Below are 14,733 nucleotides of genomic sequence, written 5' to 3' on the forward strand. Positions count from 1 at the left end.
AACCAAAAAAGTGTTATACAAATCAAAATCTATGTTATATTTGAGATTCTTCAAAGTAGCCACCCTTTGCCTTTATGACAGCTTTGCACACTCTTGTCATTCTCTCCACCAGCTTCATGATGAATGCTTTTCCAACAGTCTTATAGGAGTTCCCACATATGCTGAGCACTAGTTGGCTGCTTTTCCTTCACTCTGCTATCCAACTCATCAGAAACCATCTCAATTGGGTTGAGGTCAGGTGATTGTGGAGGCCAGGTCATCTTCTTGGTCAAATAGCATTTACACAGCCTGGAGGTGTGTTGGGTCATTGTCCATTGAATAACAAATGAAAAGCAAACCATATGGGATGGCGTATCGCTGCAGAATGCTGTGGTAGCCATGCTGGTTAAGTGTACCATGCTGGTTAAGTGTGCCACAGATGTGGAGATCATCCGTTCACCTACTCTGCGTCTCACAAATACATAGCGGTTGGAACCAAAAATCGAAATTTGGGACTCATCATACCAAAGGACATATTTCCACCGGTCTAATGTCCACTGCTTGTGTTTCTTGGCCCAAGCAAGTCTCTTCTTCTTATTGGTGTCCTCTAGTAGTGGTTTCTTTGCAGCAATTCAACCATGAAGACCTGATTCACACAGTCTCCTCTGAACCGTTGATGTTGAGATGTGCCTGTTACTTGAACTCTGTGAAGCATTTATTTGGGCTGCAATCTGAAGTGCAGTTAGCTCTAATGGACTTATCCTCTGCAGCAGAGATAATGCTGGGTCTTCTTTCCCTGTGGCAGTCCTCATGAGAGCCACTTTCATCATAGCGCTTGATGGTTTTTGCGACTGCACTTGAAGAAACTTTAAAAGTTCTTGAAATTTTCCGTATTGACTGACCTTCATGTCTTAAAGTAATGATCGACTGTCATTTCTCTTTGCTTATTTGAGCTGTTCTTGCCATAATATGGACTTGGTCTTTTACCAAATAGGGCTATCTTCTGTATACCACCCCCAACTTGTCACACAACTGATTGGTTCAGACACATTAATAAGAAGGAAAGAAATTCCACAAATTAAGTTTTAACAAGGAACACCTGTTAATTGAAATGCATTCCAGGTGACATTCCAGGTCCCTTCATAGTTGAGAGAATGCCAAGAGTGTGCAAAGCTGTCATCAAGACAATGGGTGTCTACTTTGAAGAATCTCAAATATATATTTTTTTACATAAATATGTTTTGATTTATTTAACACTTTTTTGGTTACTACTTGATTCCATATGTGTTATTTCATAGTTTTGATGTCTTCACTATTATTCTACAATGTAGAAAATTGTAGAAATAAAGACTAAAACCCTTGAATGAGCAGGTGTGTCCAAACTTTTGACTGGTACTGTAAATCATTCTTGAAATTATATAATACGATTTTAAAGTATGAATGCAGGAAAATCAGGCTTGTTCTGATTTGTCGTTTTTTTACAGTGTTGAAACAAAAAGGGCTCTCCTATGGGCACAGCTGAAGAACCCTGTTGGAACCCTTTTTTTCTAAGAGTGTACAACCTATAACTGGCTTCTATTCCCAAGGCCACATATTTTCTCCAAAAGCTCACATCTTGGTCATATTAGGTTGTTCTAAGTTATCAATCACTTCAAATTCCCCGTTGTCAATTCCGTCAGTGGAGTGGAGGTGGTGTCCCTTCATGTTGTGGAAGCAGTAGGCACAGTGTGCAGTAGCCACGGGCACCACCTTGGAGAAGTTGGAGAAGTTCACTCTGTACTTGCCCTCTTTGTTGCGGGAGATGATAGGCAGGAAGTTGTAACCCCACATGATTTCCAGAGGGATGAAGGAAGTCCTGACCTGGCAGGCTGAGTTGGTGGACTCGGCTGTGCCGTCCAGAAAGACCACCAGCTCAAACTCTTGCTTATGGAGTGTGTCCACTGCCACCTCAAAGAAAGGGCTAGTATTGTCAATCACATGGTAGAGTGTGAGAGGGCACACAAAGAAAAGGTTGTCCTTCCCAGCGTCCACCATGAACTCAATGTTCACCTGGTCCATGATGATTGTCTCCCCGTCGGGTTTGATGGTTGTCCTCAACAGCTTGCCGTAGATCTGGCTCCCGATCATCAGGGTCTTGCGTAAGTTGGCCACTCTTATCATGAGGCAAAGGAAGTCCTTCTTAGGACAGATGACAGCCATCTCACTGAATGTGATGGTCTTGGCCCTTTTCTTAGGGATGGAGATCTTGGCCAGGATGACTCCACACATGAAGCAGTTGATGATGTTACCTATGAGGTACTGGATAATGATGAGGGTTACAGCACCAGAACAGAAAGGGGTGATAGCACGTCCACCGTACCCGATGCTGGTCTGTGTCTCCAGAGAGAAGAGGAATGCTGTAATGAGATTGTAGACGTTGTCCACACAGGGGATGTGGCCTTTTGAGGGGTTCTGCCACGTCAGGTCCCCGTTGTTCCGGGCGATCCAGAACCACAGCAGTCCAAATATGAACCAGCTCAGGGTGAAGGAGGCGATGAAGAAGAAGAGGACAAAGCGCCAGCGGAACTCCACAAAGGTCGTCCAGAAGTCCACGAGGAAGGCAAAATGGTTGCCGTACTTCACGTTGCCGAATTCAATGTTGCAGTGGCCATATTTGGTCACCAGCCGGGTTCTGCGGATTCTTCGCTCCACCAGGTGGTCATGGATACGCTTCCGGATGCCAAACACCATTTTCTGGGACCTGTAGAGAGAAGAACAATTTGTTTGTGAAATAGTTTATGGAGTAATTACAATATAGCAATTAAACACTGGAATGGTAGATGTACAGAAGATGAATGTGCAAGTAGAGATACCTTTAATTCTTAAACACAAGGTAAAAGTCCTGCTGACCTTAATTGTCATCAAAATATCATTATATGGAACAACTTAGTAGCACAAACACCTCAGTCAGTCTATGATCAATTAAATGATTTCACATAACTGACCCAGCCATCATTCTTGTTAATTAACTGTAAAGTGTTGCTCTAGTTACTAGCAGTTGCTTTGCATCACTTGCACATGTTCATCTGCACTTAAATCCTGTATTCCTGGGTACATGCCATAGCTAAGACTCAGATGATTTTACCATCATCGATTAGCCTTCAGTGAGTTTGACTGTAAAACGTCATATTTTGAATTGACCCATAAACGAAATTAGTGTAATGTCTTAACAAATATTTAATGTCAATCAGTTTGTTTAGTGTCTGTTGCAAAAGGGTAGACCTGGTTTATGAGATTATTGGGACACAGCCACAGTTGTAAACCTGGTTTGTATTGGTATTTGGGCTGAGATATGCAGGTGTAGATCTGGTTTATATTAGTATTGGGACTCAGTCAAAAGTGTAGACCTAGTTTGTAGGCGTACTGGAGCTGAGGTGCAGGGGTAGTCCTGGTTTTACAGTGTTTTAATATATATTTTTATTTCACCTTTATTTAACCAGGTAGGCTAGTTGAGCACAAGTTCTCATTTGTAACTGCGACCTGGCCAAGATAAAGCATAGCAATTTGACACATACAACAACACAGAGTTACACATTGAATAAACAAAACATACAGTCAATAATACAGTAGAAAAAAAGAAAACAAAAAGTCTATATACGGTGAGTGCAAATGAGGTAAGATAAGGTAGTTAAGGCAATAAATAGGCCATGGTGGCAAAGTAATTACAATATAGCAATTAAACACTGGAATGGTAGATGTGCAGAATATGAATGTGCAAGTAGAGATACTGGGGTGCAAAGGAGCAGGATAAATAAATACAGTATGGGGATGAGGTAGATAGATGGGCTGTTTACAGATGGGCTATGTACAGGTGCAGTGATCTGTGAGCTGCTCTGACAGCTGGTGCTTAAAGCTAGTGAGGGAGATATGAGTCTCCAGCTTCAGTGATTTTTGCAGTTCGTTCCAGTCATTGGCAGCAGAGAACTGGAAGGAAAGGCGACCAAAGGAGGAATTGGCTTTGGGGGTGACCAGTAAGATATACCTGCTGGAGCGCGTGCTACGAGTGGGTACTGCTATGGTGACCAGTGAGCTGAGATAAGGCGGGCTATACCTAGCAGAGACTTGTAGATAACCTGTAGCCAGTGGGTTTGGCGACGAGTATGAAGCAAGGGCCAGCCAATGAGAGCGTACAGGTCGCAATGGTGGGTAGTGTATGGGGCTTTGGTGACAAAACGGATGGCACTGTGATAGACTGCATCCAATTTGTTAAGTAGAGTGTTGGAGGCTATTTTATAGATGATATCGCCGAAGTCGAGGATAGGTAGGATAGTCAGTTTTACGAGGGTATGTTTGGCAGCATGAGTGAAGGATGCTTTGTTGCGATATATGTGTGAACTTCCGGCGCCGACAAAGATGGCCGCCTCGCATGCGCAGACCAGCTGGCTAGTGTGTTTACAGACATATTCAATCAATCCTTATCCCAGTCTGCTGTCCCCACATGCTTCAAGAGGGCCACCATTGTTCCTGTTCCCAAGAAAGCTAAGGTAACCAAGCTAAATGACTACTGCCCTGTAGCACTCACTTCCATCATCATGAAGTGCTTTGAGAGACTAGTCAAGGACCATATCACCTCCACCCTACCTGACACCCTAGACCCACTCCAATTTGCTTACCGACCCAATAGGTGCACAGACAACGCAATCACCATCACACTGCACACTGCCCTAACCCATCTGGACAAGAGGAATACCTATGTAAGAATGCTGTTCATCGATTACAGCTCAGCATTTAACACCATAGTACCCTCCAAACTCGTCATTAAGCTCGAGACCCTGGGTCTCGACCCCGCCCTGTGCAACTGGGTCCTGGACTTCCTGACGGGCCGCCCCCCAGGTGGTGAGGGTAGGTAACAACATCTCCACCCCGCTGATCCTCAACACCGGGTCCCCACAAGGGTTCGTTCTCAGCCCTCTCCTGTACTCCCTGTTCACCCACGACTGCACGCCTCCAACTCAATCATCAAGTTTGCAGACGACACTACAGTGGTAGGCTTGATTACGAACAACGACGAGACGGCCTACAGGGAGGAGGTGAGGGCCCTCGGAGTGTGGTGTCAGGAAAATAACCTCACACTCAATGTCAACAAAACAAAGGAGATGATCGTGGACTTCAGGAAACAGCAGAGGGAGCAGCCCCCTATCTACATTGATGGGACAGTAGTGGAGAGGGTGGAGAGTTTTAAGTTTCTTGTCGTACACATCATGGACAAACTGAAATAGTCCACCCACACAGACAGCGTGGTGAAGAAGGCGCAGCAGCGCCTCTTCAACCTCAGGAGGATGAAGAAATTCGGCTTGTCACCAAAAACACTCACAAACTTTTACAGATGCACAATCGAGAGCATCCTGTCGGGCTGTATCACCGCCTGGTACGGCAGCTGCTCCGCCCATAACCGGAAGGCTCTCCAGAGGGTAGTGAGGTCTGCACAACGCATCACCGCGTGCAAACTACCTGCCCTCCAGGACACCTACACCACCCGTTTCACAGGAAGGCCAAAAAGATCATCAAGGACAGCAACCACCCGAGCCACTGCCTGGTCGACCCGCTAACATCCAGAAGGCGAGGGCAGTACAAGTGCATCAAAGCTGGAACCGAGAGACTGAAAAGCAGCTTCTATCTCAAGGCCATCAGACTGTTAAACAGCCATCACTAACATTGAGTGGCTGCTGCCAACATACTGACTCAACTCAAGCCACTTTAATAATGGGAAAATTAATGTAATCAATTTATCACTTGCCACTTTATATTATTTATATTAGATAATGTTTACATAACTTACATTATTCATATCATATGTATATACTGTACGCCATACCATCTACTGCATCTTGCCATCTTGATGTAATTAGATGTATCACTAGCCACTTTAAACAATGCCACTTTATATAATGTTTTCATAACCTACATTACTCATCTCATATGTATATACTGTACTCTATACCTTCTACTGCATCTTGCCATCCTGATGTAATGTATCACTAGCCACCTTTAACAATGCTGCTTTATATGTTTTCATACCCTACAATACTCATCTCATATGTATATACTGTACTCCATACCATCTATTACATCTTGCCTATGCCGTTCGGCCATCACATATATTTTTATGTACATATTCGTATTCATTCCTTTACACTTGTGTGTAAAAGGTAGTTGTTATGGAATTGGTAGATTACTTGTTAGATATTACTGCATGGTCGGAACTAGAAGCACAAGCATTTCGCTACACTTGCATTAATACCTGCTAACCATGTGTATGTGACAAATACATTTGATTTGATTTGATTTGGAAGCCGATTCTAGATTTAATTTTGGATTGGAGATGCTTAATGTGAGTCTGGAAGGAGAGTTTACAATCTAACCAGACACCTAGATATTTGTAGTTGTCCACATATTCTAAGTCAGAGCCGTCCAGAGTAGTGATGCTGGACGGGCGGGCAGGTGCGGGCAGTGATTGATTGAATAGCATGCATTTAGTTTTACTTGCAGTTAAGAGCAGTTGGAGGCCACGGAAGGAGAGTTGTATGGCATTGAAGCTCGTCTGGAGGTTAGTTAACACATTGTCCAAAGAGGGGCCAGAAGTATACAGAATGGTGTCGTCTGCGTAGAGGTGGATCAGAGAATCACCAGCAGCAAGAGCGACATCATTGACGTATACAGAGAAGAGAGTCGGCCCAAGAATTGAACCCTGTGGCACCCCCATAGAGACTGCCAGAGGTCCGGACAACAGGCCCTCCGATTTGACACACTGAACTCTATCAGAGAAGTAGTTGGTAAACCAGGCGAGGCAATCATTTGAGAAACCAAGGCTGTCGAGTCTGCCAATAAGAATGTGGTGATTGACAGAGTCGAAAGCTTTGGTCAGGTCGATGAATATGGCTGCACAGTAATGTCTCTTATCGATGGCGGTTATGATGTTGTTTAGGACCTTGAGCGTGGCTGAAGTGCACCCATGACCAGCTCTGAAACCAGATTGCATAGCGGAGAAGGTACGGTGGGATTCGAAATGGACGATAATCTGTTTGTTAACTTGGCTTTCGAAGACCTTAGAAAGACAGGGAAGGATAGATTTAGGTCTGTAGCAGTTTGGGTCTAGAGTGTCACACCCTTTGAAGAGGGGGATGACCGCGGCAGCTTTCCAATCTTTGGGAATCTCAGACGATACGAAAGAGAGGTTGAACAGGCTAGTAATAGGGGTTGCAACAATTTCGGCAGATAATTTTAGAAAGAGAGGGTCCAGATTGTCTAGCCCGGCAGATTTGTAGGGGTCATGAGTATTCAGGCTTCGGCACATTTAGACATGTCTTAGTTGACTTATTGGGTTCAAGCACAGGTGCAGACTTTGTAGGTATGTAAATTGGAGCTGAAGTACAGGTGTTGACCTAGTTTATATGAATATTGGTGATGGAATGCAGAAATACAGAGGTCACATGACTAAGATATGCAAATAACAGGGTTGGAATATCAGCTAATAGCTGAATATTGGTTACTGTTGGTGTCTTGGGGAATACAGGCCTACGGAAAGTGGGTAACAGGGCTGAGGTAGGCAAGTAACAGGGATGAGATGTACAGGCAAAGAAAATGTCAGAGAGACTGCATGGTTGATTTCTGTACAATGTTTTCCCGTGCGTGCTGTAGTAAAGTGGAGCTGTTTTGTTAAAATTAAATGATGTCCTATTCCAATTGTCATGATGAACAGAGTTTATAACCCCTTTTTATTGAACCACTGCAGAATGAAAAGTATTGATTTCGATACTCACATGGATGACAATATTAAAGATCGATCTACGGTGGACAATAATATGTATTGTGAAAGCTTATTTGTATGTATATGAACTAACCTATTAAGATTGTAAAATATGAAAAACTTCAATAAACTTTTTTAAAAAGCACAGGAACTGGGGTCTATAAGAAACAAGTAGGGCAGTTAGGTCTTGGATATGGGTGTATCAGAACTTGACTGTATCAATATTAGGGTATTGGTATGTGGGTGTTAGGGTTAGGGTTAGGGCATTGTGTAACAGGGCTGGAGTGCAAGGGTAATTGGGTTTGGTGTGTGGGTAAGCAGGCTGAGGTTTACTTCCGAAAGTATTCACACCCCTTGACTTTTTCCACATTTTGTTGTGTTACAGAATGAATTAAAAACAAATTAAATTGAGATTTTGTGTCACTGGCTTACACACAATACCCCGTAGTGGAATTATGTTTTTCAAATTGTTTACAAATGAATTAAAAATGAAAATCAGAAATGTCTTGAGCCAATAAGTATTCCACCCCTTTGTTATGGCAAGCCTAAATAAATTCAGGAGTAATAATTTGCTTAACAAGTCAAATCAAATCCAATTGTATTGGTCACATACACATATTTGGCAAATGTTATTGCGGGTGTAGCGAAAGGCTTGTATTGCAGGTGTAGCGAAATGCTTGTAATTTTCAATTGCCCTGGGGGTGCGAACAAAGGATGCATGTCACAAAGTCCACAGAAGGTGGCGCCACTCCCCGGTCGGGCGGCGCTCGGCGGTCGTCGTCACCGGCCTACTAGCTGTCACCGATCCATGTTTCATGTGTTTGTTAGTTATGTCTGTTTTGTGCGCACCTGTTTCGTGTTTGTAATTAGTGGGAGGGTATTTAGTTTGTCAGTTTCTTGTTTGGGATTGTGCGGGATTGTTTCGTGTCTGCTGTTGTAGGTTGGGGAATTTATTTTCCTGTCATTTTTATATCTTAACGTTTAGGCGTTAGGGTTGCTGGGCTGCGTCCCGAATATTTTAGAAGACTGTGTTAGTCTTCCGTTATTGGAATTTTCCCTGCCTTTTCGGCTTTATATTTTGGACTGGTTTTTCCTTTATTAAAATACTACGTGTTTCACGTACCTGAGTCTCCTACGCCTGACTTCACCCCTTCCTGCAGAACTATCTTATGACAGAATCCCGCACCTCAAATGGAGTCAGCAGGAGCTGATGCACCAGCCCCATCCGTGGAGGAACAGGTTAGCCAACACGCCAACGTCCTTCATCGCTTGGGGACTGCAATGGATCAAGTGTTGGCGCGCCTGGAGAATTGGGAGAGACGTGCTATTCCACCTGCCCCAGCTACTGTCCACCACCCTGTTTCCCCCTCAGCACCGACGGAGTCCAGCCCGAGTGGGATTAAGCTCGCGCTCCCGGGGGAGTTTGATGGAACGGCCGCTGGGTGTAAAGGGTTCCTACTCCAACTGGAGCTGTACCTGGCGACTGTTCGCCCCACTCCCTCGGGAGAGGAGAGGATGAGTGCCCTCGTCTCCTGTCTCATGGGTAGAGCCCTGGAATGGGCCAACACCGTCTGGGAGGGCCCAGATTCAGCCAGGGATGACTACCCGGAGTTCACCTGCCGTTTCCGGGCTGTATTTGATCATCCACCTGAGGGAAAAGCGGCGGGTGAGCGACTGTTCCATCTGAGACAGGAGACGAGGAGCGCACAGGACTTCGTGTTGGAGATCCGGACCCTCGCCGCTGGAGCGGGGTGGAACGAGAGGGCCCTTATTGACCAGTTTCGTTGTAGCCTGAGGGAGGACGTTCGCCGGAAGCTGGCATGTCGGGACACTACAAACACCCTGGACCAGCTTATCGATCTGTCGTTCAGACTGGACAACCTGCTGGCTGCTCGTGGGCGTTCTCCTCGAGCCCTTTTCGTTCCACCTCCCAGTCTTCCTGATCCAACGCCCATGGAGATAGGGGGGACTGCAGCTCGGAAGACCGGGAGGGGGGGGGGGGTTTCTCCTGTGCCCACTGTGGTCGCAGAGGGCACACTGCCGACCGGTGCTGGAGAGGCTCACCCAGGAGTTCAGAGGGCAGGCAGAGTACCACGTCGACACCCCAGGTGAGTCAGCACCATTCTCACCCAAAGCCCTCTGTTGGCCACATACATGTCTCAGTGTCTTTTCCTGAGTTTTCCCCGCACTCCCAGTATAAGGCGCTAGTCGATTCAGGCGCGGCTGGGAGTTTTGTGGACCATGGGGTCGCCCATAAGTTAGGGTTCCCCCTTATCCAGTTGGACCAATGCTTCCCCGTGCATGCCCTAGACAGTCGACCACTTGGGTCGGGCATTGTTAGGGGGGTTACTGCGCCACTGGTTATGGTGATTTCGGGGGGTCATGAGGAGCGTATTAGCCTCTTCATTATTGAATCACCAGCATTTCCGGTGGTACTGGGTATTCCCTGGCTAGCCACTCACAATCCCCAAATTTCGTGGAAACAGAGGGCTCTTAAGGGGTGGTCGAGTGAGTGCTCGGGCAGGTGTATAGGGGTTTCCATCGGTGATACTACGGTTGAGAGTCCAGACCAAGTCTCTACCATGCACATTCCCTCAGAGTATGCCGATTTGGCTATCGCCTTCAGTAAAACGAAGGCGACTCAATTACCACCTCATCGACGAGGAGATTGTGCGATAAACCTCCAGGTTAACCTCTCTGGGCTAGGCGGGACGAAATCGTCCCACCTACGCAACAGCCAGTGTAATCCCGTGGCGTGATTTTCAAATACCTTAGAAATGCTATTACTTCAATTTCTCAAACATATGACTATTTTACACCATTTTAAAGACAAGACTCTCGTTAATCTAACCACACTGTCCGATTTCAAAAAGGCTTTCCAACGAAAGCAAAACATTAGATTATGTCAGCAGAGTACCCAGACAGAAATAATCAGACACCCATTTTTCAAGCTAGCATATAATGTCACAAAAACCCAGAAGACAGCTAAATGCAGCACTAACCTTTGATGATCTTCTTCAGATGACAGACCTAGGACATTATGTTATACAATACATGCATGTTTTGTTCAATCAAGTTCATATTTATATCAAAAACCAGCTTTTACATTAGCATGTGACGTTCAGAACTAGCATACCCCCCGCAAACATCCGGTGAATTTACTAAATTACTCACGATAAACGTACACAAAAAACATAACAATTATTTTAAGAATTATAGATACAGAACTCCTTTGTGCAATCGAGGTGTCCGATTTTAAAATAGCTTTTCGGTGAAAGCACATTTTGCAATATTCTCAGTAGATAGCCCAGCCATCACGGCTAGCTATTTAGACACCCACCAAGTTTAGCCCTGACCAAAGTCAGATTTACTATTACAAAAGTTTGATTACCTTTGATGTTCTTCGTCAGAATGCACTCCCAGGACTGCTACTTCAATAACAAATGTTGGTTTGGTCCAAAATAATCCATCGTTATATCCAAATAGCGGCGTTTTGTTCGTGCGTTCAAGACACTATCCGAAGTGTAAATAAGGGTCACGAGCATGGCGCAATTCGTGACAAAAAAATTCTAAATATTCCATTACCGTACTTCGAAGCATGTCAACCGCTGTTTAAAATCCATTTTTATGCCATTTTTCTCGTAAAAAAGCGATAATATTCCGACCGGGAATCTGCGTTTAGGTAAACAGAGGAAAGAAAACAAAGCATTCGGTCGACGTGGGCACGCGCCTAAGCCCACAGTACTGTAACCAGCCACTACCCAAACGCGCTACTTTTTTTCAGCCAGAGCCTGCAAAGCCACGATTCAGCTTTTTGCCGCCTTCTGAGAGCCTATGGGAGCCGTAGGAAGTGTCACGTTATAGCAGAGATCCTCAGTCTTCAATAAACAGAGGCAAGAAGAACGACACCTTGTCAGACAGGCCACTTCCTGCATGAAATCTTCTCAGGTTTTTGCCTGCCATGAGTTCTGTTATACTCACAGACACCATTCAAACAGTTTTAGAAACTTTAGGGTGTTTTCTATCCAAAGCCAATAATTATATGCATATTCTAGTTACTGGGCAGGAGTAGTAACCAGATTAAATCGGGTACGTTTTTTATCCAGCCGTGTCAATACTGCCGTGTCAATACTGCCCCCTAGCCCTAACAGGTTAACGCTGCATATCCCTTGAGTCCTTGAGGCAGGGATACATTCGGCCATCCAAATCACCTGTCTCCTCGAGCTTCTTTTTTGTGAAGAAGAAGGATGGAGGTTTGCGTCCGTGCATTGATTATAGAGGTCTAAATGCCATTATGGTGGGTTTTAGTTACCCATTACCTCTCATCGCTACTGCGTTTGAGTCATTTCATGGGGCGCGCTTCTTCACAAAGTTGGATCTCAGGAGCGCATACAATTTGGTGCCACCACACCCTGACCGAGCAGATCCCGGAGAATCTCATCCACAAAGGATTGGAAGACGGCTGGAGCATTCTTTAACCCATATGGCATGACGAGGTACTCATAATGGCCAGATGTAGTACTAAATGCAGTTTTCCACTCGTCCGAGATGGCGAAAGCACATTTTGCAATATTGTAAGTACATAGCTCAGCCATCACAGGCTAGCTATTCAGACACCCGCCAACTTCGGGGCTCACTAAACTCAGAATTACTATTAGAAAAATTGGATTACCTTTGCTGTTCTTCATCAGAATGCACTCCCAGGACTTCTACTTCAACAACAAATGTTGTTTTGGTTCCAAATAATCCATAGTTATATGCAAATACCTCCGTTTTGTTCGTGCGTTCAGGTCACTATCCAAAGGGTAACGCGCGAGTGCATTTCGTGACAAAAATATTCAAAATGTTCCATTACCGTACTTAGAAGCATGTCAAACGCTGTTTAAAATCAATTTTTATGCTATTTTTCTCGTAAAATAGCGATAATATTCCAACCGGACAACGTTGTATTCATTCAAAGAGGGAAAGAAAACAATTGCGAGGTCTCGTGAAAGCGCATCTCCAGTCTCTCTGTCACCAGGCAGACCACTGAGAAACTTTGCTGCTGTTATCTGCCCAGAGACAGGAGAAGCGTCAATCCGGTTTCTGAAGGCTTTAGAGAGCCAATGGAAGCTTTAGAAAGTGTCACGTAACAGCACAGATACTGTAATTTCGATAGAGATGCAACAGAAGGACTACAAATGGTCAGACAGGCCACTTCCTGCTTGGAATCTTCTCAAGTTTTTGCCTGCCATATGAGTTTTGTTATACTCACAGACACCATTCAAACTGGTTTAGAAACTCTAGAATGTTTCCTATCCAAATCTAATAATAATATGCATATTCTCGTTTCTGGGCAAGAGTAGTAACCAGTTTAAATCGGGTACGTTTTTTTATCTGGCCGTGAAAATACTGCCCCCTATCCCAGACAGGTTAATAAAATAAGAAGATGAGTTTACACGTTCCTGCTGCGTTTTGGTCCAATCCCTACGACATATAGGCAGAGCACTGGATATTCCAATAGGTCACAATTGTGACCAAGAATAATACATATGTTTTTTACATACTTTTCAATATAAAAAAACTATATGTAGTACATGTTAGGGTTACTAATGGCATAAAATTTGTCTGGGGAATATTTGGGAACAAATGGGTTACATCCTGTAATCCTGGACACAAGCCATAGATAAGACCCCAAGTCATTACAGAAGAAAGTTATTTGTTGAAGTATTTCACTCCACTGGCCCAAATCAGTCAGATAACCATACCCTCCCTAAAACCAGCCTACTACAACCATATAACTTGATATAAACTGGCACTCACATAGTAATCCCTGGTAGGTTATAGAAGAAGTGTTTGGTGGATGGTCTCTAGCAAGATTAATGGCATAGGCGCTTTCTGAATAAATCTGGCCTGTGTTGCTGCGAAGCTATGCCAAATAGTTGGATGGTGGTTCGCTTGTTAGGGAGTGTTAAATCAGTGCCGTAAACCGATGCGTTTGTTTCAGTACTCATAGTTTTGAAATGTCCTGTATTTCACAAACAGAAATCTGATAGTCACACACTATTCTTTGTTGTGAAGCTTTTCTCATTGTATCTCTCAAAGCCTTTCACACCTATTCATTATCTCTTCCACATTGTTACTGTAAGGTGACAAAACAAATGCTGAGATCATCATGAGATTTACTTTGATACGATGCTTGGCTGATGCTTTTCAGTAATATCATTTTGAAATAGAGTAATAATTGTATTAGTACTGTGCTGTTCAGTTGTCATTGTCAATAATATTGTAACTCTTCAACAATTAATGATTTCTCCAGGAAAATGTTATAATAATTTATCAAAGGGTGTACTCCAACCAGTGTACTCCAACCACAGTGTACTCCAACCAGTGTACTCCAACCACAGTGTACTCCAACCAATGCCAAGGTAATAGGGGCCATTTCCACCCTTGTAATCATTGGTTTGTGAATAATTGCAGTGTTATGACTACACTTATTCACTTTTTGATGTTTCAGCCAATTACTGTAAATAATTCACTTAATATTTACGTAGGTATATGTGATATAATTTACGTCTATGGTGAGAGGTCAGAAAGTTCACAAATTATTTTCCCCTTTTGCGAGAGGGACCATGGCTACTGTAAATATACAAAGAAAACAATAACAATAATAAAAAACTATCCCTCTAAAGACCATTTCCTTTCAATGTTAATATCCTCAACAATATAAAATATTGCACTACTAGGCCTGCTACACACCACCTGCATACAAAGTTTGGAGTGGAGTCAGATTAGTCATATAACATACAATATGTTTACTGTCAGACATGCCACGCTTCACGCATAGTGTTTTTGTAAACAGTGCTTCTTGGAAACAAGAACATTAGTTTAATGCCAATTTAAAATAGATGTACCACTTATGTTAAGAGAGAGTATCTGTAGTACAACAAGCGCACCATAGTCTCAAAGTGGGTACATATCAACATAAT

The 14,733-nt window shown here is 43.8% G+C and overlaps 1 protein-coding gene across 1 annotated transcript in view; it reads right to left on the bottom strand.

Moving 5' to 3' along the window:
* Positions 1–1,580: 1,580 nt before the first annotated feature.
* LOC106581365 (ATP-sensitive inward rectifier potassium channel 1) overlaps positions 1,581–14,733 on the bottom strand; it is a 13,390-nt gene continuing 237 nt past the window's right edge. The window contains exon 2 of the mRNA XM_014163378.2: positions 1,581–2,719. Within this exon, the coding sequence (XP_014018853.1) occupies positions 1,588–2,709 (1,122 nt within the window). The 5' untranslated portion in view covers positions 2,710–2,719 and the 3' untranslated portion in view covers positions 1,581–1,587. The remainder of the gene's footprint in view (positions 2,720–14,733) is intronic.

This window comes from Salmo salar, chromosome ssa20 (genome assembly GCF_905237065.1).
Source record: "Salmo salar chromosome ssa20, Ssal_v3.1, whole genome shotgun sequence".
Taxonomy (NCBI): Eukaryota; Metazoa; Chordata; class Actinopteri; order Salmoniformes; family Salmonidae; genus Salmo; species Salmo salar.